At 37.1% G+C, this 25537-nt stretch overlaps 1 protein-coding gene across 16 annotated transcripts in view; it reads left to right on the top strand.

Moving 5' to 3' along the window:
• Positions 1-24566, top strand: part of ena (ENAH actin regulator enabled) — a 204977-nt gene extending 180411 nt beyond the window's left edge. For 4 of the 16 annotated variants that reach the window (XM_073992226.1, XM_073992225.1, XM_073992224.1 and 1 more), the window contains 8 exons: positions 14489-14810; positions 14890-15122; positions 15984-16314; positions 20710-21522; positions 21594-21758; positions 21824-22024; positions 23965-24085; positions 24180-24566. In XM_073992226.1, coding sequence (XP_073848327.1) covers positions 14489-14810; positions 14890-15122; positions 15984-16314; positions 20710-21522; positions 21594-21758; positions 21824-22024; positions 23965-24085; positions 24180-24208 — 2215 coding nt within the window. In that variant the 3' untranslated portion in view covers positions 24209-24566. The remainder of the gene's footprint in view (positions 1-14488; positions 14811-14889; positions 15123-15983; positions 16315-20709; positions 21523-21593; positions 21759-21823; positions 22025-23964; positions 24086-24179) is intronic. The other 12 variants (XM_073992234.1, XM_073992230.1, XM_073992223.1 and 9 more) reach the window with 5 other exon arrangements.
• The last annotated feature ends 971 nt before the right edge of the window (positions 24567-25537 follow it).

The following is a 25537-nucleotide window of genomic DNA, read 5'->3' as shown; positions in this document are numbered from 1 at the left end:
TGTATTTGGGCGTGGAAATTTTTATTTTTACTATTCCAGATTTGTGTATGTCCGAAAAATACAAGTGGGAATATCCACAATGTCCATGAAGGTCACCACAAGTAATGAATGCCTTAAATTTATAGCTGTAATCAAGAAATGTGCCCACAAACAATTTCCAAGAAGCCAGACAGAGAAAAGTACACTGACCCTTTAAGAAAATCTCTAGAAATTCCAATGGGAATTGTTATCCAAAACAAGCAATTAAATATCAAAGACCTTTACATTGACCCCTACGAAAGTTTCTTAACTGACTTTGACTTGCTTTAAATTAGTTATGTGAACAAAATTACGGCACATCCAAATTGGAACTATAACAAAAAAATGTGTTGTTTTTAAGCGTGGGCTAAGTTTGTGTCTCGCAAAGAAGATTTGAACAAATACGTGCCATTTTTGTTTGTTAGCATAGAGTTTTATGAATTTATTTGTTTATTATTTGTCTTGCTAACTTGTTAAAGGAAGCATTTAAATGCTGTGGGAAAATATTCTCATTTATAACCCGGATGTATAAAAAACGTTGCACAATTTTGTAGCTTCTAGGCAGTATTAATACAAAAAACGAGTATATAATGTCAAATTTATTTTATGATCTCCTTGATTGGATATGTCGTTTATGGAAGGCTTCATGGACACTTGTCTTTTTTTTCTAACTCATATTTCTAAAAGATTCTTAGAGTGTCACAATATAAGCGGGAAAATATTTCATATCAATTAGTCCTTTTCGATTTTTGATATTGTCGCAATGGACGATTTTCGCTAGGTAGCGAAGAGAATAAAGCACCCCATCGGCCACTATGTTCACAAGGAGCCACATTTGAGCCGTCCAGCTGAAACAGTGATCAGTGTTGCAGTGTAGTGCTGACACAAAATCGATTCTTTTTTTAAATTCAGTATCGAAAGATAGCTTTGTCTATCGATATTATCGAATTAAAAACACTTGTACGAATTTTTTGTTATAGTAAATTGTATTTTTTGTGTCTTTTTATAAAATAAAATCGATTGTGGTTTCTCCTTTGAATTTCTGTGAAGTACTAGTGCAAAATTCCAAACAAAGCTTAGAACTTTCCGCCAATTTTATTTCCAAATTAATGGCGGTTTCAAATTAACGATAATAGCTATAGCTATCGAAACTTTGATATGAAATATGGAAAATATATAATTTTGGGAATATCGATAGTTTCCCAGCTCTACACACGATAGACTGCCACCTTGTCTGTAACCTCGTTTTGTTTTAAAAAGCTCGGGAACGTTCTTTCCTATTTTAACTGTTAATCTTTTGCCAGCCAATGCACAAAGTCAATTCTTTGACAGTTTTCTAAGCAATATGGAAGTAAACACTCCAAAACAACAATAACAAAGATTGTTTATTGTACATTTGCATTTACCGTTTGTCGAGAATTTGTCAAAATTGAGAGTGCATTATTTTAGATAAGTTTTCAATTTTAAAATTGTTCTGGACCGAAATAATTTTGATCGCTAGTGGGCGATAAAAAAATTTAAATTACTCTGATGTGTGTGCTTTAAGAAACAATTTATTTCAAGTTGCGATTCGCTGCGATAAATAAGCATAATTTTTCATCTTACATCAAATTCCGACATATTTAATATTCAGCTGGTACATACGTATGTCTAGGACACACAATTTTGAATCGATTATCCTGAAAAATTGGAATTTTTATTTTGAGTGTCCAGAAATCTTCTCCACCAAAAATTGTCGACATAAATCCACGTTGGGGTATAGCCACATATAAGGGTACCCCCAATTAAAGATATTTTGAAAATTTTAGGCACATTTTTAAGCTGGTTGGCCTGTAATTTTACATTTTGACTTCTTAGAAGGTACAAACCCTTCGTACCTAAAATGATTAATATAGGTAAACATTTTAGTTTAGATCCCATACAATGGGTTCACCCTGTTACATGTATTTGAAGGATTTTGTGCAAATGTTGGGTGAAAATTATTCTGAATTTACATTTTGTGACGGTAATTATAAATAAAAATAAATATTAATACCGAAAGGTCATAGAAATAGGTCAAAAATTGAGTTGGGTCCATAGTGCAATGTCATCCAGCATAACCGCATCTATTTTGCAGGGGTGCCGAACTCAGACATATCGAAGGCGGCCTTATAGTGAACGAACAGGTGGTACGTGTCGATCTGTATTTCGTGGGTCTTCTTCAGTATTTGGCGCAATGTGAAGATTTGGTGAATTGTTGATTTACCAGGTCTAAAACTGCATTGGTATAACCCGATTATTTTATTGACCATAGGTTTTAGACGTTCACACAGTACGCTCGACAGCCTCCGTAATTGATACAAACGGTCTTGTCTCCTTTCTTGTGTACGAGTATGCTTTCTTCCTGCCAAATTTCGCAAATTAACTGATGCATACTCCTTATCAGCATTTCGCCACTGGTTCAGTGGGCAGCACAAAAGCTCCTACTGATTTATTGGTTGTCAGCCGATTAATTGCTGTCATGACCTCGTTTGGCTAGGTAGTAGCATTCAACGTCGTGGTTTGATTCTGGAGTATCTTCATCGCCGCCATATCCGTTACTAAGAACTTCATGAAATGCTCCTTCCAGATCCTCAGTAAGCAATATGTATCTTTGATTCCTAAAAATCTATCTGCTTATAAATGTTGTCCTATCCACATTTAAAAAATATTTTCCACGGACATCCAAGAAGAGAAAAGGAGAGACTATACTATCCGCACTGGACCTTAATATATTAATCAAGAGTATTAACGCCAGTATCCCAAGTGGTTTGGGGGCCACCGTGGTGCAATGGTTAGCACGTCCGCCTTGCACTCAGAAGGTCTGCGGTTCGAATCCCAGGCCAAGCAACATCAAATTTTCAACGGTGGCAAAATTCCCCCTCAGTAATGCTTGGCGACATTTTCTGAGTATTTAAGCCATGAAAAACTTCTCTACAAGTGGTGTCGTAAGACACGCCGTTCGGACTCGGCAATAAAAAGTAGGTCCCATATCATTGAGCTAATATGAATCGGGGTGCACTCATTGATATGAGAGAAGTCTCCCTTGTCCCATCTGGGATGTTTGTGGAACAATTATAAAATTAATATCCCAAGTGGTTTTGTTGCCAGTGAAGGCCTATCTGCCAAAGTTTTTCGCTGTTTGATGTCGGACCACAGCTCAACTTAATCTGTTATTAACATGTTTGTTCTGTAGTGTTTTTGTTCCTCCGAATTTAATTTTGTCCATTAGAAAAGCTCGATTCCGATTATTCATACTGGTGATGATATGGAATCACTTTGTGGGTTTGAGTACTTCAGTTATTCACAATAAAAAGAGAAATTCTCAAAACATAATATGCTTCGAAATAAAACAATAATGTTAATTGTCACGGTGCGCCTTAACTAACTTTAAATGGAAGGTGCTTACACCTTGCAAGTTTTTGCGTATTCAGAAACTACAATGTTCAAAGATGAGAAAAATAAAAAATAGCCGGAGTAATTTTTAAATAAATCGCTATCAAAGTTCACATATTTTTAGGTTTTCGCAATTTTGCTTTGAAACTGCAAGTACTATTGAAATGGGATTAGCTCTAAAAATTCCCTACAAGATTGAGTTTTATGATTTTTTCCAGGTTTTTCGATTTTTGAGATATAGAAGTTCAAATTGGGCAATGCATTGACTGTGTCGCCTCCTTATTAAACAATTTCATGACACCATTGGTGTCACTTTGGTAAAAAAAATGGTAAAAATCATAAAAGTCAATCTTATAGAGAATTTTCACAGCTATAAGATTTTTTCTCGTCCCATTTCGATAAGACTTGCCGTTTTCAAGCAAATTGGTGAAAACCTATGGTAAAACTTAGTAACAAATCATAAAGGTCAATCTTGTAGAGAATTTTCATAGCTACATTTTTTCTCATCCCAATTTGATAAGACTTGCTGTTTTCATGCAAACTAAATTTGAATTTGACCGCGATTTATTTTTAAAATTGCTCCAACGATTTTTGTTGTTGGTTAGTTTTTCTGATCTATGAACACTGTGGTTTCAGAATCCACAACAACTTCCTAGGTGTAAGTACCTTCCATTTTATGTTGGTTCAGGCGTACCGTATTGTTTAATACTAGCTTTGAATTGGCCATTATATCACTATACCGACCCACTTGACAAGATTTATTCATGCTTAGAGTCGTTTCTGTCGTACTGCAATGTCCCTCCCTTACACATTATGTTATGCAAGTTAGAGTCATCTGAGAATATGTATATGGATATTTTTAATAGCTCACAATATTTGCCTTGCTCATTATTAATCCTATTAATCATTCTGTTAAAGGTGATATCCATTAATCGTTGATAACAAATTGCTCATTATATCAAGTTATTTATAGCACATGGCTTCCTTTTTAGTTCCATTTCTCGCCCCTTGTTATAATTTAGAACACTCGTTATCCAAGTCTCATAAAAAAATCACGTTTTTCGTTTTTATTTTTTCGGATTAGTTGCGCGTTTTTGTCTAAAGCTCTCTTTTTGTCTATGTTTCAATATTACCACCCGCTGCTGCCTTCAGTAAATAAAGCTTAATGCTGAACGGCTGAGGTGGCACATGACGAATTGTCTGTGCCACTAACCATGGCAGAATTTGTTTTTTTTGTTGCTCTCTATATCTCGTTCCTCCTATTATGTGTTATTTGTTTTTTGGGTTATCCGTATGTCTCGGTCAGTGACTGCTTTGTTGCTATTTGGATTTTTTCTTCATACAGTAGATTCCAAACATTACGCCCATAACATCGTTTGGCTTTATTCTCTTGATTAAAGTGTACTTAAATTGTCATATAGCTGTCATATGTTATTGTTGTTTTTATTTCCTTGAAAGAGTGTAAAATAAATTTTGTCTACGAGTCTGGGTAATTTAAAAAGTTGGTGGCATGGAAGAGATTTGGAGGGTTATGGTGTATTAGGGTTGGTCTTTTTGAAATACAAGGATTTTTGTAAACAAAAAACTAACACAATTTTGTCTCCACAGGGTGTGTCGAAATCCATATAATTATTAGTGAAAGTTATATTTCGGACTCACTTAGGCCATACAATACATAACCACAACGTTTCAGGAAATCTAGAAAATAATTTTCAACATGCTCCTGCGTACTTGTCCTCTCCAGAAATTCTCTGAGTATGTATTAGGATTTTTATATAGTTTATTTTAAAACGTAAGGTGTAATCCCTTTTTTTCTTTTTAAGACCCCTAATATGTCTACACATACATACGAATCCATCCTTACTTACATATATTGCCTTTATCCCATACTCCACTTGAGTTTTTGTGTTTACTTACATTTTTAAATGCCAATATTGTATGTTGAGCTGCGCAGCTATACCTTAAAGCAAAAACCCCGAACAAAGAAAAAAAATCCACAAAATCAGCAAAACACTTACCACACTTTGAATGATGACAAACAAAAAAAAGTGATAAACTTCGTCGTCGTCGCCGTCACACATGGTGGTGCCAATGAAGCCAACCCGTTTCTATATGACAAGCCGGACGGGCAGGGCTCTAGGTTACTTGGCTTTTGCTGTTTCCTAGGTAGGTGATTTGTTTGCATTGTCGGCTTTTAGTTACAAGAAAAATATTAGCATAAATCACTCAACATTGGCAAATTTTTTGTTTGTTTCTTTTTTACTTCAAGTGACATTGTCTGTACAGGAACAATGTTGACTTTAGAGATTGACTTGACTTTAAGCTTTTAAAGAAATATGTATAATTTTGTGTCTTGAGATTTATTTAAAGCCAGTGGACATTTAAGATTAATGCAAATCGTCGTGGGGGGAAAAAATCACAAAATTCTGGACACTAATGTCTAGTATTTTCCAAGGGAGCTTCACAAATTCATCCAGAATTTGCAAATATCTTCAATCGGAACAATATAACGGCTAATTGAATATTATTCCAATAAACCGAAATAAAGGGGTGTTTACACTAGCCATCAATGATATATGACCCGAAATAAAAACATTCCATATCTGCCCATACAGACAATGTACAGACGTAAAAGTAAATGGCGTAAGGAAAATCCCCAATATTGCACACATTAGCGACTGTATAACGATGGAAAATTTCAGGTCAAATGACATTGATGGCTAGTGTACACACCCCTTTAGGTAAGATTTCCAAGTTCCCCAAACTGTTACTGTTCCTCTTAAACTTTAAACATCCTGTTTTGAAGTTGGTTGCCATCGTGGTGCAATGGTTATCGTACCTGCTTTGCACGCTGAATCCCAGGGTTCGGTTCCAAAAATGGTTCAACTGTGGCAAAATCCCCTCAGCGTAATGTTCGATTGAAATTTCAGGAGTATTTCAGCCGTATCATTGACCTAAATGTACAATCGGACTGCACTCTTTGACAGGAGAGTAGTATGTCCTTGCCTTGCCTGTTTTGTGGACATGAACTAGCCAAAGTTAGACGAGTTCGGAGTATAACTTCTGCAGCTTATGAAAAATCTCTTTACCAAGTCGATAAATAAGTTGAAAACCATTTCTTCTATTTCTCGAATATTTCGATCCACACTTTTATTTCGTTCTTCTTGTTAGAATATTTTATTAATTTCATGGGTCTGGTTCCTATGTGTACAGATTCAACAATTCTGCAACCTGGACTTGCTGGTCTGCAGGTTCTAACTTATACCTTTAGACACTCTCACCAGATCAAGAATATATCTCCTGACCTGCCTAGTTGGGGTCAAGCCTGTCCACTAGATCTTGGCAGGGATACTCACGGCGATAACACCCAAGCATGTACTGCATCGACAATATTATGTACTGATGCACCGGTAAAATCTCCGCCTCCTTCTGAAGGCAGCATTTGGGCAGGTTTGAACATTCTTCCACTGCATAGCGCTGTCAAAGTCAAACCATTATGCCCCAATGTCTTGCTAATGGCTTTTATGGACATTCCTCCGAATATTTCGTCTTTTGGGCAGGGTTTAAGAGCCAGCATCTAAAAACATTGGCATTAGCTGTACACTTCAACTGCTACACAATATTGACACACACGGCTAATTAAGCAACCGAACGCATATTTATTTTTGTACATTTTTGCTTATTTCGTTTTTACGCCTAATCTTTTTTGCGTTAGGCATAATCGACAACCACGCTACATATTTAGCAGTCGGCTGACCATTCGTAAGAACGAATTAGCATCCGATGGTGGTTTTTTGATTAGAGTTGCCAACGCAGTAATAAAAAAGGTGTAATTTAATGTCAAAATGCCTCCATCATATGGTAGAACCTAAAGAATATTAATTATTATTGTTTAAAAATAAAAAGATATATATTAAACAGCTTAAACAAAAATTCACATGTCCTTTGAACGGAAAAGTGGAATTAATTATATCGTGATTTTTAATGTATTACACTGGTAACCCTGATCTCAAAAAGAATTGTTTGCTGAAAACACGGCTAAGCCGTTGAAACTTCTTTGCTTATTATCTTTTCTGATATGTGTTGAACATGTGTGCTGCAAAATATGAGTATGCGTGCCCGATGCTATTTTATTAAAGCGACAATATCAAATAGCATATCAGTATCGCTAGCAATATTTTTGTGAAATTTGTTGCTACATCCCAGCAAAATTAAATGGAAGTGATTCCATGTGAAATCATGATTTCACTGGTTGTTTTGCATGAGTGCGAAAGGAGTCGTGAAAGATGCGACCTTTTTCATCGAATTTTCATGAGTGCAATTGAAGTCGTGAATGATCCGATCTTTTTCATCGAATTTTCATGAGTGCAATTGAAGTCGTGAAAGATCCGATCTTTTTCATAGAATTTTCATGAGTGAATTTGAAGTGGTGAAAGATCCGATCTTTGTCATAATATTGTCATGAGTTTAAATAAATTGATATTTACCAGCACAATAAATTATCAAATACTGATGTACCCGAATAATTGTGTACTTGCTGAAGTAATTGTTTAAATGAAAATAAAAGTCAGATGAAAGTGATCGATAGTGCCAAAAATTTATATACTTTAAATAAAAATACAATGTAAATTGATATAAAACAAAAGAAAAATATATTTTGTGTTTGGAAACCTGCTTCGTTTTGTGGATATTAAAAAGAAGTATGGAAAAGACCCGGTCTATAAACCACGAGCTCCACCAGCCGACCAACACCGATATAGTAAAACATATCGAGCTGCAATTATTGGGTTGGTTGGGCCATGTTCACAGGATGGATAAAGATGCCACCGGCATATGAATACGAGCTATTTGTCGTTATGCGACCCGAGGGAAGAAAAAAATCCAATGTAAAGGCCAAATTGAATGTGATATCACAAAACATGGCATCCAAAATTAGAGAAGCAAAGTAGAAGATCGGTAAAATAAGTATAAAAGAGACCATAACATGGTAACTATTACAGGCTAAGTTTTTTCTTTTGAAATAACATAACAGAATTCAAATTTATACTAGATTTCCCAAATGATGAGCTTGGTTCAGAGATTGACACATAATTTATCGAATATTGGAAAAAAGGAACCCCAATTTGAAAGAAATATCTTGCAGCCATGGAAGAGATAAATATGATATTGCAGATTAATATAATATATAGTTTTGAAAATTTTATAAAAAATAAAGAAAAATAACATCTGTTCATTGTATTCTTATTAATTCAACAAATTACATAATTGTATTGCAAATTTTATTTCTGATTGGCGAAAAACCGGATCCAAAGCATTGGTGCAAGAAGCCATGACAATGAACTGGTGCAAGATGCTATGACAATGAACTGGTGCAAAATGCCATGACAATGAACTGGTGCAAAATGCCATGGCAATGAACTGGTGCAAAATGCCATGACAATGAACTGGTGCAAAATGCCATGGCAATGAACTGGTGCAAAATGCCATGGCAATGAACTGGTGCAAGATGCTATGACAATGAACTGGTGCAAAATGCCATGACAGTGAATTGGTGAAAGTGTGTGTCACTCCCTTGTAAATTTCATTGGTGATTCACCTAAATTTTCACCTATGACATGTCACTTGCACCCATGATTCAACTCATGATTTGTCATCGAACATTTTGCTGGGATGTTGCCGTTGTTCATTGATGCTAAACATATTTCGAAGAAATTTTAGCAGGCAAAGCTGCAAATATTCGGTGCTTTTGCTAATATGGCGTTAGCATTTTAAACCCTGCTTTTGGGTACCTGCGACGAATTTTCCATCATTATTCTTTAAGTCCGACATATATCCCATCAAATGAAACAACAGGGTTGTTGCGCCAGTAATACGGTAGAATTTAGTGAAGATTTGTCAATAAAGTAATGCTCACCCCAGTCTTAAGGGTTTATGAAGCCATATTTCCTTTAAATTTTATATTTTCGTCATTTCAAATTATACAGATTTATGTATGTATGTTCAAATACATTCTTATACATATAACTTCCTCTTTTATTTCCAAGAATTACTTTCCCAAGAAGAAGGCAGAATCTTATAGTCCGCAACTTTGCTTTCATCGAGAAAAATGTGTAATCGAGTTTCATCCATCCCCCCACTGATGACAATGCATTCTACAACTTTTACAGATTTCTGGTCTGGTAAATAAATATTTGCTAAACAACCATTCTAGCACACATCCTCACCAAAAAAATACAACGTGCATATATGTAAGTACGTAAGTATTGTCATTGATGTCAACGTTGACATCATTGTTGTCATCTATTTCGTCCGTCCGTCAGCCCGTTCAACCATAAATGTGTTTAGATATTTAATCATTTCCTTAGAAGAACTCCAAGTGCTACTCCAACCAAGTCGATACGGATGATGATGACAATGATGTGTGAGAGAGAACAAAACAGAAAAAGAACCATTTGGCCAAACAGCCGAGTGACATCTTTCATATTTCTTAGCCATATTATGCTACGACGTACTTACGGCTATGAAAGAAATCTGAATGCTGCTCCACAATGCCAAGAAGAGGAAAAGTAATACATACATTCTTACCATAAGTCATAAATTGCGGTACTAAAATTTCTATCTCTTAATCTATGTACGTGCATGCTTACTCTGTTGCTCCTGTAATTCTCACCTTTATCTCTGAAGACCTCATCTCCCGTTTGCAGACAAAGTGATGCGTTTGTTTTGCAAACATCACCATCTTCGTCTACTTCATGGTCGTCGTTACAATTTTTTTGAAGTTAGTTTATATTTTACGTTCCTCATTGGCATTACTACGGCATGGCTTGTCGTCATTGGAATGATTTAAATACCTCGAATTAATGTTATTCTACATTGTTTATTGTTGTTTCCCTGTTGTTGTAATTGTTTTCGATTAGAAATTGAGATTTATTCCATAGATCTCTCGTAAATGCCTGCCTCTGGTTGATATTACTTACTATTATTCATTAGAATTGTTAGGAAATGTCTATGAATCATTTTAGTGTTTTGCGCAGGCACCAGCGTCAGGTGTTCGCTCGTTTACTTATTATGATGCCAAACTGGAAATGTTTTTTTTTATGGTGGAATTGTTGCATTTCTAATGTTAAATTCGTTTTTCTTTTTTCTTTGTTTTTATTGGAAGAACTTCCTGTTGAAGAGATTTGTTTTTATCGGAATTGTATTGCCGCTACTGCTGAATGAGATGTTTTTTTAATTGGATCAAAAAGAAAATCTTGGTATTATTTTGATTGATTTATCTTGAGTTTGTTTGTCTTTTTAGCTATGTTTGATATAATGACCTATTTCTTTGCAATTACAGAATTTACAGAAATCTGATTCAGTTGTTTATTTGAGAAGCTTAAAAATTTTAATTTGCAGTTAAATTTAGTTGTCGATTAGATATCTACAATTATTCTAAAGTTTCTCTTAACTTATAGCTTTCTTATACTACTGAAGCAGCGCCTTAACGAACTACTAATAAAACGAAACACCCATTTCCCCTTTGGAGAGTCAAGGAAGAGCATATAGTAGGTTATTTTGGAAATATGTTGGAAATACCATATGATAGTCTCTCTTTTTGTCTAATCCGTCTTTTAATACGGAACAGTTCAGACGGGTTCTCTCCGTATTAATAAATGCCATTTTACAAACCCGCAGTAAAAAAATCCACAAAGAGGCTGATACACTTCGCGGCGAAAAAAATTGGTAATCAGTAGCAACATTTGGTATTTAGTAGCAACACAGTTAAATACCATTATGTGCGATAGCCCTGTAAAATCAATGGTGTTGTGCCTACATGGAATCTCAATGATAATGCTTAAGCAACAAGTTGAGAACTATACAAGAAGCCTGCAAAGGATGGTCCTGCTACTGAAGCCAGACGAGGATGTCAACAATAAAACAATTTCCCTCCTGTCGCCAGTAGCGACAGCTGTTGCCCAATATCAGTATGGATTCCGGAACATGCTGAGTCATGTTGTCTCTTGACCTATCTAAGGCTTTCATACCGTCGATCATTCGGGGACATACGGAAAAAAGAAGTCTACGATCCGTAGAGTGAAACAGGGAGTTCCCCAAGGCGCGTTGATAGCTTCGGAACTTTTTAACCTCTACCTTTTTAAAATTCTGCATTAGTGCAGTTTTTCCATCTGAGGAATATGAAAATATCCGCCGCCAAACCCCTGCACACTGTTAATGACCTAGACGACTGAAATGAAACTTCCCTGAACATATTTAGCGATGGTGTTCTGATTCCGACAACTGACTACCACAAGATATTTGGTGCGACGTTATAGATAGCATGTTTAAGTCGTCCGAGCTAGCCACAGCTATCCGTGACAATATCAGAAGTAGAAACAAAGTCCTCAAGTGGCTGGCGGAAGCACTTGATGTGCTGACAAAGAGCCTCTTATCTCTTTGAGATCTTAAAAGCAATAGGCCGGTCTCTAAGTTACGCGGCGCCAGTGTAGTATGCAAATGTTAGGGCAAGACGGTGGAAGAATATTCAAACCTACCACAATGCCGCTCTAATGAATGCAACAGGGTACCTCTTCATGACAACAGTAGACCATATTCATAAGGAGATGAAGATTTTACCGCTGTATCTGCACAACAAGATGTTGACGATACAGTACCTACTTGGGTGTTATCGCCGTGAGCATTCCTGTCACAATCTAGTGGATAGAATTTCCCATACCTAGGCACCTCACGGGAGATCTTCATGATCTAGAGAGAGTCAGAGGTCCAAAAGTACAAACGAGAACCTCCACATCAACGAGCCTAGTAGATAGGCTTGCATAGCATTCACACAGTACAAATATACAGTGTGAATGCCGTACTCACTCGAAGACCACCTCCATCCACCGCAGGAGAAGAACGCCGGCTTCCAAGGCTAACACGAGTGGTATTACTCAATTAGTATTGGGCCCAATGGATAGTAGGATACCTAACACATGTCCTGCATGTGGATTGGGACCACCCATTACGCTGCATTTGTTTATCTGTCTAGCTAACCCACACACCTGTCACCTGATTCTTTATATACGCTGCCCGTCCAGGTTGCATCATTTTTGAATTTGGAAACAGTGGAATCAAATAACTGAAAAGAGATACCAACGGACATACCATAACAACTTTTACAGTGGTGTAAGGCTCAGCTGCTCCTGGGCAATAGCAATTGTATCTGCCAATAAAGGTAGTTGCTTACTATCTACCATGTCCGACATCCGAATGTTCTGACATCGCAGTGTAGTTGATTACTGACTTGAACATAACTACTCATCCAGCCCATCTCCTATTTCCAACTCCACTTTTCCCAGAAGGGCTAGACTTGTAAGGTCACGTACCTTGATCTGTGCAATTTCGGAGTCCCTGAGCCTTTTCCGCTCCACCTTCCACCATGTGGGAAGTGGTCCATCTCCTCATTCACAACCTCGTCCGCCAAAACGTCATGCCTGGGAAGGATGTCTATCGGTTACGACCGATGTTTTATCCTCTACGAAGCATTAACCTAGGCTGCCAGAGCGGGAGTTACGCTCCACTAAAAGTAGTAAAAGGATAAACACGCGTAAGAAAGAGTCCTCTCGGTTATATTAAGATCGGATAACCGTAATATCCACCTCTTCGTCGGACTGAGGGATGTCATCGCATCTGCTCACGAAAGATCTTTCCCTTCTCACATCGAGAGTTACACTCTCCTTCGTGAGTTCTTGTTTTCTTGTTTCTATTTGTTGTTTTTATTTAGTATCATCTATGAGAATTTGCTATATATGGAGAGAACAGTCATGGAATAACCCTCCTCTTAGCATCTAAGTCTGATACTTGTTGAAATGCACAGGTGTCAAATAGGCTCCGTTCTAATACAAGCAGTACCCTACTGCAAACTTAAAACACTGATGGATACATGTTTGCTTAACGCCCTAGTTAGGGGATCTCTAATTGGTAGGCGAACACTATCTGAATAAACATTGGTACAGCCACAATTCTCTCCATTCCAAATAAACACCGTTGAATAGAGAGAATTCTGAACTTAAGCCCCGCATCTCGACAAGATTTTCATCACTGGCGAATTATTCAATTTTGAGAACTAATTTCACTTAGCATATTTCCATGTTGCTCTAAGTGGAGTTACTACCAATAATCTGATTAGAAGTCCTAAGCACATACTAGTTTTCTTAGTTTCTCTGACTTTTTATAAAGGTTTGGGAAGTTCCAAAAATCATAAACCGTTTTTTGTGTGTGTGTGTGTTTTTTTTTTTAGATTCAAGCCACTACATTGTAATACATGCAATAGTGACACCTAGGCCACACCATTTCAGCAGTTCTGAATCAGTCTTATAATGATTTACATAGAACCCATTATTAACCTATGCTGGTAATACCAAGGGTATTTCCAATGCAATCTTCTTTCTAACTCTTTAACAAAACAATTCAAAAGTTGAATAAAAAGGTATGAACCAATTATCATACATCATTGTTGTATTAATGGCCTTTCTTTAATAAGCCGACAACAAAGTGAGAAAATTAATTTTCTTAATGTTTTAAGTAATTAAAAAAGCAAAAAAAAAACAGAAGCGCTTGCAAAGTATGTATGTACAAGCAAATAAAACGATGTAATTGTGGGCATTTTTCATTTTTTCAATTTTCGTTTTGTTTTTATCAGATCAAGAAGAAGAAACCACAAAAGCAAAAAAACGCAATAATAATTTGATGATGATTGTTGGTGGTGGCGCGATGTTGTTTGGTTTTTTATGCTGATTTCAAACGTCAACAGCCCCGCCAAGTCAACCGAGAAGAAGACTTATCATGACGAAGCTACATGAAAATATGAAATACAAAAAATAAAATGAAACGATTTTCTTAAATTAGTTATTAATTAAATGGAATTTTTGCTTTATCGAATAATTACTTTATTTCAAGTGATTATAAAAAGGTTAAAAACGAAAATGAGCATTGCCTCAAGTTTTCTTTAGCATAAAGAAAATGCTTTGATGGAATAACTTAACTAAATATGTTTACTATTTTCTTCTTCTTCTAGTGAACAAAGTATTATTGGGGCACGTGCCTCTGTTATGGTCTACGATGATAACCAAAAGAAATGGGTGCCATCAGGCAGTTCTTCGGGTCTCAGCAAGGTACAAATCTATCATCATCAACAGAACAACACATTTCGAGTTGTCGGCCGTAAACTACAGGACCACGAGGTTGTCATCAATTGTTCCATATTAAAAGGACTGAAATATAATCAAGCCACTGCCACATTTCATCAATGGCGCGATTCCAAATATGTCTATGGTCTCAATTTCTCAAGTCAAAATGATGCTGAAGCCTTTGCAAGGGCTATGATGCATGCGTTGGAGGTAAATTTTAAAATCTTTTCATTTTTGATCTTTAGAAACCCAATTTTCACATTTCTCTCTTTATTTCTGCTTTTAACAGGTCCTCAGTGGACGCGTTGCCAATAATCCTGGTCAACCCACAAATGGTAATGGCTATGAAGAAGATATGGGCTATCGCACAATGACTAGTGAAGATGCTGCCATTTTAAGGCAACAACAACAGATAACGGGACAGGTAACGCCATCGGCACAGACGCCAACTTCACAAACAAATCAAAATAACATACCACAAAGCCCACCGACGCCACAGCAGGGACATCATCGCACCAGCAGGTTAGTATAATTTTTGCCAACATCCAGATTCATCTTCGTCTTTCATACACCATCTCTCTCGTTCTCTACAACTAGATATTGTCAATGTTAGAATAATATTGTCTTGATTTCTGAATAAAGTACTTTTTTCTGTTAATTTAATTATATAATAGATAACATTAAAACAAATCTGCTTGGAACTATATTTACTTATCTAGAATTGTATTTCTTGTCTTCTTTTTTCACTTTTTATTTTTCGGTTTTATTTTTCATTTTGATGAATTGCTCCTTTGGTAAATTGTGTGTTGTTGTATCATCCATGTCCTTTGGTTATTGTTTTTTCGTTACGTATACATCATGAACAACAACAACTGCAACTACAACGAAAATCATCACCAATATCATCACCACCAATGACGTATTTTGTTTCGGATTATCATCACTTAACCATGTCAACCAACGTATGTCGCCTAACATCATTGCGATTACGATGTCAATTTATTATTGTATTGTCATCATTCTTGGAACAACATCAAATGCAAATGCTTGCTTGTATTGAATGTCACACAATTACACCTATTCACTAACCATACACAATTTTTTATATTTTTCTGTGTTGATTGGATACTAAAATTGTTCGTCTTTATCCTCTAATGTTATCCTCACATGTTATTATATTTCCCTACTCACCACTTTTATCATTTCATATCACTATTCCTTTATGCATGCCTCTAACGTCCACAACATTATCCCCAAAAAAAATATTGGTGTCAAAATTTCCACCATTCAAAATAATCACAAAAACCACACACGCACACACACACACACACACACACACCAAAATTTCTATCCAAAAAATTGTTTTCGACTTAAATACTAAAGGAATTCCCTTAGTGCTCCAGCAGCACCACAGCCACCACAAATGCAACAACACCAGCAACAACAGCAGCATTCAATTTATGGGCACACAACTGGACCAACACAGAATGGTATGCAACAACATCCACAGCAGCAGCAACAACAGCCGCCAATGCAACCACAACAACAACAGATACCACCAGGACCAGGTCAGCCACAACAACAATCGTACCATACTCCGTCACAGATGCAACAAACGCAACAACTCCAGCAACAGCAGCAACAACAACATGCGCTCTATGCCACACAACAAATGGTCAATGCTGGCGGTTATCAGCAGCAGCAACCAAATCAGGTTAGTACTACAACAACAAAATTGCCTTTATTTATTGTTTGTTATTCTTGTTTTCCAAATTTATTTCCCTTGGTTATTTTTTATTTTTTGTGCTATAATTTGAATATTTGAACATTTGTTCAAAACTGTTTCTTATTAGTTTCCTCTTTGTATCTATTTGGCCTAATTTATTCTTTTATTTTGCCTCTGTTTGGTTGTTGGTATGGGTTTTTATGCCTCCTTTTTTCTTTTGTTTTCTGGTGGAGGTCAGTTTTTGTATTATTTCGCGTTCACTATTTTTTGCGAATTTGTAGAAGTGAGATGTCATTTACATTTATATCTACGTTTAGTTCTCATGTTACCTATAGGGAAGTTGTTCTACTTATCTTTGGAAGTGGAAATAACGCGGCATAAAATCCATACTTGCATGTTATATATTCATTTCTTTGTAGGCTTCAGATCTGACAGCTTTTACATTTTTCAGCTCGAATAAAGGGATATAAGGCGAGGTTTTTTCATCCTAACATTAAATATAGCTTCAATACCGTTTACTCAAACACTTTCCTTCGCATAATCTAGAGCTACTAGTTAATTTCCCACTGAGCTCAGAATGATCCATATATTCGCTGTTGAAGGCACTAATAAGGGAAGACAGTAATACATATGGAGCAAAAAAAATCGTTCAAGGCTATTGATGTCTATTGAAAAAACTCATGGAATTTCTCGTTCATTTTGCTGCAACATTGTTGTAGTTTCAAAATATTCTGTTCGTTCGTTTCGGATCATAAACAGTTAATACCATTGGTCAGAAAGCCGAAATTCAGTTTTCTCTCGCGCTTCCTTGAATACTAAAGTTGTTAAAATCTAGTTCGTTTGAACGACCTAGTTCACTATATAGTTCAGTGGACAGGTCGTTTATATGAACGAAATGCGAATGAGTAATATTAGTAATATTCTTTGTTTTTATGAAATAACTCATACGCAAACGAACTATGGTACTGAACTAGTTCGCTAGATTTAACAACTCTGTTGAATACCCCTTTCCTATAAGGTTTACAGCATCCTTGACATCCATCCCCCAATTCTCCTTACAAGGAGTTAGAATAGCAATAGTCCAGAAAGATGTAAGGAAATCTGGATCAGAAGACCCAGCATTTTCAGTATGAACTCCCTGTTCACTATAGGTGGAGGAACCACTGCTGGATTCACAGTGTTCACCAAGTCCATTAACAGCCTAAACAAGGAAATATCGCGATCTTTTGTTATGACAGTTAATGACTTTGACGCCCTTTTGATGAACAAATGCGCTGCCCTGATTTACCATCACAGAAACAATGACCCTCCGAAACCGGTTTCGACTAGCACCAGTGACTGTCGCTGCTTCTTCCATAGGAGGCATCGTTGTGACCGGTCTGGCGTAAGGTTTTTTGCGTCCTTGTTGAAAGGTGGTTTCACAGTCAGCCGAACCACCTTCCTTGACTTCTTTGCAGCCTGTGGAAGTTCCTTCAACCGATTGTTCTTTCGCTTCACCCTTGCCTTTCGGGTTTGAATTGAATGATTTAGATGTACGTTCTTTAGCCTTTTCATTCAAGGGACATATATATACGTTGCTTGAGGCAGTAGGTTTCGTTCTACTTTTTTGCTTGTCGCCGCAGCTTCTTGACTTCAGCAGCTAACAGGGTCTGCAAGGAAGATTTTATCCACCTGAAGTTAGCGTCGAGTTACATGAGTGTAAGTTCTCTCGATGCACCTAAGCTTACTCCTTCATACATCACAACACGTACGTAGTCTTAAGAGTCCCGTGTAGGTCGTCCCCGTCCATAACTTCGGTCCTGTCTGCCGTAGACCGGTTTACACAAATATTGGCATCATTGTTGTCCTAAGAAATCGCCGGTTTGTCATCTAACATCTAACAGTTGTGTTTAGTGCATTTGTAGTAAGTGCAGCTGCAGGTGCCAAGGCATCCATCCTAAAACAGCCGGATCAGAATAGCTTTAACTTGACAAAACATAGATTGCGGTCTCCCAAATTGACTTCGATATCTTGCATCGAGGTCCGTTCTGACAGGTCCTTACGGTTATCCCAAAGTCAGACTTGTTTAATTTGTGGATGAAGAAGCAGAGCTGTGGCTTGAAGCAGTCCTCCACTTGTAGGTCAGAAGACTGAGTCTTGCTAGTTCATCAACAACTTATCTCATTTCCCTCAGCACTGCAGTGCCCTTGTACCCTAACGAAAAAAAACTTTACTAAAACACCTTGCCATAAGCCGGACAACGTAGATAGACATTTTCGACAGATTAGAATAACAACGGCATGTGCGCAGGCAACTACCCTGATTCCTAATTTGTCCAACTCCCAACAGAAGCCACAGTAAGAGTGGTTGTTGTTGTTGTAACAGTGTTTTATTATGTTTGTATGTTCGTTCTCCTGTTCAATCTGGCTCTGGGTCTATCTCCAGTTCCAGGAAAGTGGCTACTTCGATGGGATGTAACCACAGATCCACTGGAGTTAGATGAGATGATGATGATGAGATGATAGGAATTTAGGCGACTGCAATATCCCGAGAATAATTGAGCCAAAACTACTCTGGTTTGTCGTGGCAGCTGACGCTCTTCAGCTGCGATAGATGGGGATGTACTCCGATGACTGCATTCACACAATAATTACTTATGGCCATGGCAACTGTGTCCGTGTGAATGCTGTTCAATCCTGCCTGATATGCATGTTGATCTAGAGGTTCTCTCCTATATTGTTGGACCTCCGTCTCTAGAGCATGAATATCCTTCCTGATATGCCTGGGTCTATCGGTGGCCAGAAGATGGTGATTGGGATGGTAAGAGTGGTAGAACTCCCCCAGTGAGGTGCTTCTGGTGAATCTCCACAACGTTCGAATTGTTTAACCTGTTTTCTATCAAAAATAGAGGGGCACTCCGTTGCTCTAGAGACAAATAGATGGATTCGAAGTTCACATTTTAAAAACTTCGTCTATCAATTAACGCTCTAAGGTGTGATAAGAAACCTCCAGGTTTTGCTTTATAAAAGCCTCTATTTCTTATAAAGCTGTTTAAGTCTTTGATATAAGCATGTTGCGAGCTGCTAACAAAGGTCACAATTAATATAAGGTCTTGTTTCCAAGTCAAGTAAAATTTCGAGTGTTTTCTGTAGAAAAGATGAAAGGCTTACCGACCTATAGTCTTTCGCTAAAGTATAGTACACATTGACAAGCAAAACTGACAGTCATCGAGGTCTATTTCGTGAATATCAAAGCCTAACTGAAAAATTTCTTTTGTAATCTCTAAATAATACCATATATATTGTATTTCAAAAGTTTTTAGCTAAATAAAAGTTATTATTTGCCGGAAAATTGTCCTAAAAGTACGCTGACTGTCAGTTTTGAATGATAATGTGTACTCCCCTTAAGGAGTGACGTGGCTTCCAACTTTGGAAAGTATGTAACTGTTACCTCTTCACATAGTGCAGCGATGTGCGAAATAACAAACAGACAAGCTCTCAAAATGTCCTTTAGCATGGTGATCGGTATAGGAGGTTCGTTTTGAAGCATCGCCGGAATGACACAAGCAGGGCGGCAGGTCCAGGAGGTTTAGAGGATTGAAAAGTATTGAAACCCTCTCGCTAGAATTATAGGTCCTATTCGTTCCTAAGTTCTGCAGTACAGAAAGTTATCGCCAATGGCAGTTGTCTGTTCCCATTGTTATGTAATTAGGCACTGTAAAAATTAAACGATTTCTTTTAAGACCAGCTTCTAGAAGTCAATTTTCAATTATGTTAAATGCATTGCACTTCTACTTCAATATTATTTTTGATGTATTTTCATTTTTATCTTATTTTTAAAATTACAATTCAAAATTGATTTTTTTTTTGTATTTGGTTTTTGGGTCCCTCTTAGCTCTTTTGTTTTTCCCAATATACATACATATTGCATGTTAAATTCAATCCGACTTCACACAAAACAAATTTGATTTGTTGTTGTATTATATTTTCTTTCATTTGATTTCTTTGTTTGTATCTTTTTTATCTCATTCCATTTCATGCCTGAACGCTTCACAACTTTACAAAAATAAAAAAAAAATTGTAAAAACAAACCACAAAACTACTGCTTGATCTGATCCTATCATCATAATCAAATAAATTTATACTCCTGCTCAAATCAATCAACCAATCCACCACCACCTACAAATGTATGAACGACCGACCAATACTAAATGATTGACTCAATCATTTTGCATTTGATTGACTAAATCATGTACATAATAAAAAAAATCTGGTTGAATGTTGTAAAATGCTACAAAATTTCTCCCAACCCAACATCATCTTTGTCCCCTCAAATCTCAATCTGAACTGAATTTGAATTTGAATCAATCAACCTATGTACCTCTACTACTACTACACAACATAGTATCAGCAATCCCACTATGTCTTGTCGAATTCTAATCCAAATCTTAATATACATCAATATCCGCAACAGCAGCAAATCGGTGGTGGAATGATACCTCAGGCACCCCAACCTCCCATGCCACCGCCACATCAGAACGGCGGCGTTCCTCACTATGTGTCTTCGCAGCAACAAATGGGACCAGGCGGCATCTCGAATTCGCAGAGTGCCAACAACGTTTATGGCAGTCAACCGCAGCAGATGGGCGGTGGCGTAATACCGATGCCACCTCAACCGCCGCAGCCACCAGCAATGCCTAATGGCCCGCCAGCGCCACCAAATGCTTATGGACAAATGAATGGTGGTGGTCAGGTACAGCAAACAGAGAATCCCTATGGTCAGGTGCCAGGGGCACCACCAATGATGCCAGTCAATAGTAATGCTCCCGTTGGTAATGTACCTATGCCACCGCCACTCAATCGTATGAGTAGTAGTACTGGTGGTGGTCAAGGTGGTGCTCCTCCTCCACCAGGGGCACCAGCTCCTCCACCACCACCAGCATTTGGCGGTGCTCCGCCCATGTTTAATGGTAATGCTGGCGGTGCAGGACCAGTACCACCACCACCCCAACCACCAGCTCCCCCAGCGCCTCCAGCTATGGGCGGTGGAGGAGCTCCAAGTGGACCAAGTGGTGGTCCAGCAGCACCTCCGCCGCCTCCACCACCACCCATGGGTGGGGGAGGTGGTGGCGGTTCAGCAGCCAAGAAGGAAGATCCCCAAGCCGATCTAATGGGTTCCCTGGCAGCCCAACTACAGCAGGCCAAATTGAAAAAGAAGGTAAGTAGAGAAAGAAGCTTTATAGTATTTCCTATCAAATATTTATGTGCGTTTCTTTTTTCATTCTACAGTCCACAGCAGCTCCTACAGAAAACAGTGGTAGTAGCACACCCAGCGGAGGCAGTGGCAATTATGGCACCATTGGTCGTGGAGGAAGCGGCGGCGGTATGGCCTCAATGATGGATGAAATGGCCAAGACATTAGCAAGGCGACGTGCTCAGGCCGAAAAGAAAGAAGTAAGTGTTGTGAGTGGATTCTTGTTACCACACAGTTTCACTAATATTGTTTTTGTTATTTATAGCCTGATGCGGAACCAGAAGTAAAACAACGACCTTGGGAAAAATCCAATACATTACCGCACAAATTAGGCGGCTCCTCATCATCGGCCAATTCCAACAATTCAAATGCAAATTCCTCACACAATACATCGAACAGCGGAAGTGAATCACCCCGACCCATGCGAAAACGTTTCGGTAGTGCTAGCGAAGAAACGATACTTAAGGTAAGAATTAAAATTCATAAGAGTTATAGATTTAAATCGATCTCAGTTAGATCTTTCTATTTTCAAAATAATGGTATATCATTAATAGGCAGTGTCTTCTTGTATCATTCTCTTACTGTATTTTTCTTGTTCAAAACCTTAACATGAATGAAATTAAGTATAAAGGAATTGTATCGGCTATACCATTCACATCTAAGTTTCGCCAAAATTACTCTCTCGTTTGTCGGAGTTGGCAATTGATCTTCAATATTGGTATTCTTCTTTTCTGATTTATAAGCCAGGTTATCATGAAATTCTCTTTTACCTTTGGACGTGGTTTAAGATATATTGAACCAGAGCTGTCTGAGGGCAGCCTCCTATAGATCTGATTCAACATTTCTCTTTAACCTTGGGGATCTTTTGGATCCTCAGTATGCTGGGGTTAGAGAAGTGGCAACCAACAGATTGTAATCTTTAAAATGGATCGGTATATTTCCCCTAAAATAAACCACTACGATGGAGAAGAAAAATAAAAGGAATAAAGTTACGGACCTGGGTCTAAATAACTAAATACCGGTGACAAGAAATTGCGATCCGGTTGTTTTAGGTGTGGATGCCTTGATACCTTGTAATGTACTTGCTGTACTTGCTACAATAAACATTAATGATAGGAAATATGACGAACAGGCGATCTGTAGGGATAACGATAAAGTCGAAGTTATGGGCGAAGATAACCTACAATGGACTGTTAAGACTATTGTAGATAGCATAGAGCTTCAAAGTAGAGAACTCCTCGACCAACTGGATAGACTTTTTCCAGAAGAGCAGAACCCGGACATACCCCCGGGCTCAGACGCTCAACTGGGAACAATCCCAGTTCCAGATGGGTTTATAGCGACACATGCCGGTAATAAATTTTTAAAGGCAGGATGCCCCAGGTTCATTAACTGACGATAGGTAATCTAATGAAACTCAAACATCTGTGACTGACTCTAGGACATATCTGCCAAAACACTACAAACGTGCTGTGATGTATCTTCGTGGAAGCCTTCTTCATCAGAAACGAACTGAGGGACATGAGAAAATTCGAGTGAACTTAGTCTCATGTACCCCAACGCGAACTTCAGGTGGGCAAGATCTTCCTGCTCAAGCCCAATCCACTAAAGAAGCTGCGACGCTCAAAAAAAAAAGTACAAAAGAAGAAACCTCTTGCACCAAATAACCAGATGTAGTCAATCACTGTTACGAAGCCGAACCCAACACAGAAGGGAATAAAGAAGGCTAAGAACATATGTACTCTTAAACCAAACAAAATCCATAAAGAAGATTTGTCTGATTTCGTTGTTGTAAGAACAGGGCTGGATTCGAAGATTATTTCCAGAAGAAATAAAAGTGAGAAGTGCATTTGTAAAATTTACTTTTTGTTAAATACGATCTTTAAACTCTTTTGTAAGCTTGTGTGACTTTCATTTGTGACTGACTGTATTTTAATCTATTTTTACTGTTGGTCTGAGATTCACTATCCGTTTAATTAATGCCACAATTTAATATTAGTTACATGACAAGTTGAGAAGTTTTTCATGGCTTAAATACTCAGGAAATGTCGCCAGCATTACTGAGGGGAATTTTGCCACCGTTGAAAATTTGATGTTGCTTGGCCTGGGATTTGAACCGCAGACCTTCTGAGTGCAAGGCGGTCGTGCTAACCATTGCACCAAGGTGACCCCCAAAACTTTCTCTACAAGTGGTGTCGTAAAACACGCCGTTCGGACTCGGCAATAAAAAGTAGGTCCCATATCATTGAGCCAATATGAATCGGCGTGCACTCATTGATATGAGAGAAGTCTCCCTTGTCCCATCTGGGATGTTTGTGGAAAAATTATTATTATATTACATGACAAGTTGGGCAATATGCTTAACTCTTTTATTTTCCTTTTAATAATTACCTCTCTTCTTTTTAGGTCAATGGTGATGGATTATCTGTAGCGGGATTATCCAATAGTGATTTGGAACAATTAAAGGCTGAAATTGTTAGAGAAATGAAAACGGAAATACAAAAAGTAAAACAAGAAATAATAGAAGGTATGTGTATTGTGTGCTCCGCTCCTCCAATTAATATTCAAGTTTACATTTTTTCAATAACAACTAATTTTTTCTCGTTTCCATCTCATTTCAGCTATCAAATCTGAGTTTAACCGAAGATAAAAGAATTATCTTTAGTCAAATAAATAATAATTTGGATCTGATAACTTATTTTTAAATAATTATAAAGAAAAGAGTAAGAAAACAAAACCTAAAGGATATCTACAAGTGTAAGAGCATGTACTGGCTAAAAAACATATTTTTTACTTCCCCAACCACAAATAACACAAATCGTCAAAGCCTCAAAGCAAAAAGCTACTACAGCAACAGCAATTGCCGTGTTCATTTTTTACACGACGAGTTATTCGATCCCTCAACAAACACCCTGCAGAAACGTTATTAAAAAAACATGGTTTTTATAAAGCAATTTATTGGAACAAACACACGCCACACCACACACAAACACGTGAAACACCCAAAATATACGAAAACTATTAAAAAGGAGTACATACATATATATAGATATTTATATATATAGTAATATAAATATATATTAAAAATAATAAATAAAAACATATTATTAATAATATTAAACATTAAAATTATAATTAATATTATAATGAATAATGGAACGAAAAACTAAAAACGATTAAAAACAATTCCACTTCCAAATAAAAACACAAAAATGAAAAAAGAAGAAAATATACCAAATTGCAAAACATTACACAAACAACCTTTGGCCCGATCACTCGCTCGCCCGTACTACCATTCAACCAACCATCAACCAAACAACTGCAACATTTCCACTTCCTTTGTAATAATGACAACGCGAAGAAACACCCATTTCTTTTTTAAAAGAAACATCAGCGCTAAATCTCCATATATTTGTAGAAAACTGAACTGAAACACACAAACACAAAAAACACACACATAGCAACACAAATGTATTTTATTTTTTAATTATATTATATATATTTTTTATATGTGTTAAAAGATAAAAATTTATGTTTAATTCTATATTTAATATTATTAATTATTATTGTATTAAAGAACAACAAAAGAAACCAGAAACAACAAAAAACAAAATTATTATTAATAAAGAGAAAAAAATCTTATAAATTTAGCTAAATCCAAAAAAAAAACAACAAATTGTTTTCTATTTGTATAAATAAAATACACCGTTTCGTTTATGAAACTCTCAGCTCTCAGAAACTGAAATCGAATACAGGCTTACAAAACAAAAATCGTTCCCCCAAATATTATGTATTTAGTGGGTTTTTAGAATTATGTGGCCATTTTTGGACGTATGAACGTTCCAAAAAAATCTAAAATTTCGAGTTTTTATCTTAAATATTATGGACGCTCCGAATAAATTCTTAAGTTTTGCTAACACATTTATTTGATTTTGATAAAAGTGTTGCGGATGAGCTACCTTTAGGGGAGACCCACACT

Source organism: Musca autumnalis, unplaced genomic scaffold (assembly GCF_047663935.1).
Source record: "Musca autumnalis isolate F117 unplaced genomic scaffold, ASM4766393v1 scaffold_5, whole genome shotgun sequence".
NCBI lineage: Eukaryota > Metazoa > Arthropoda > Insecta > Diptera > Muscidae > Musca > Musca autumnalis.
This window is presented reverse-complemented; position numbering and strand designations above follow the sequence as displayed.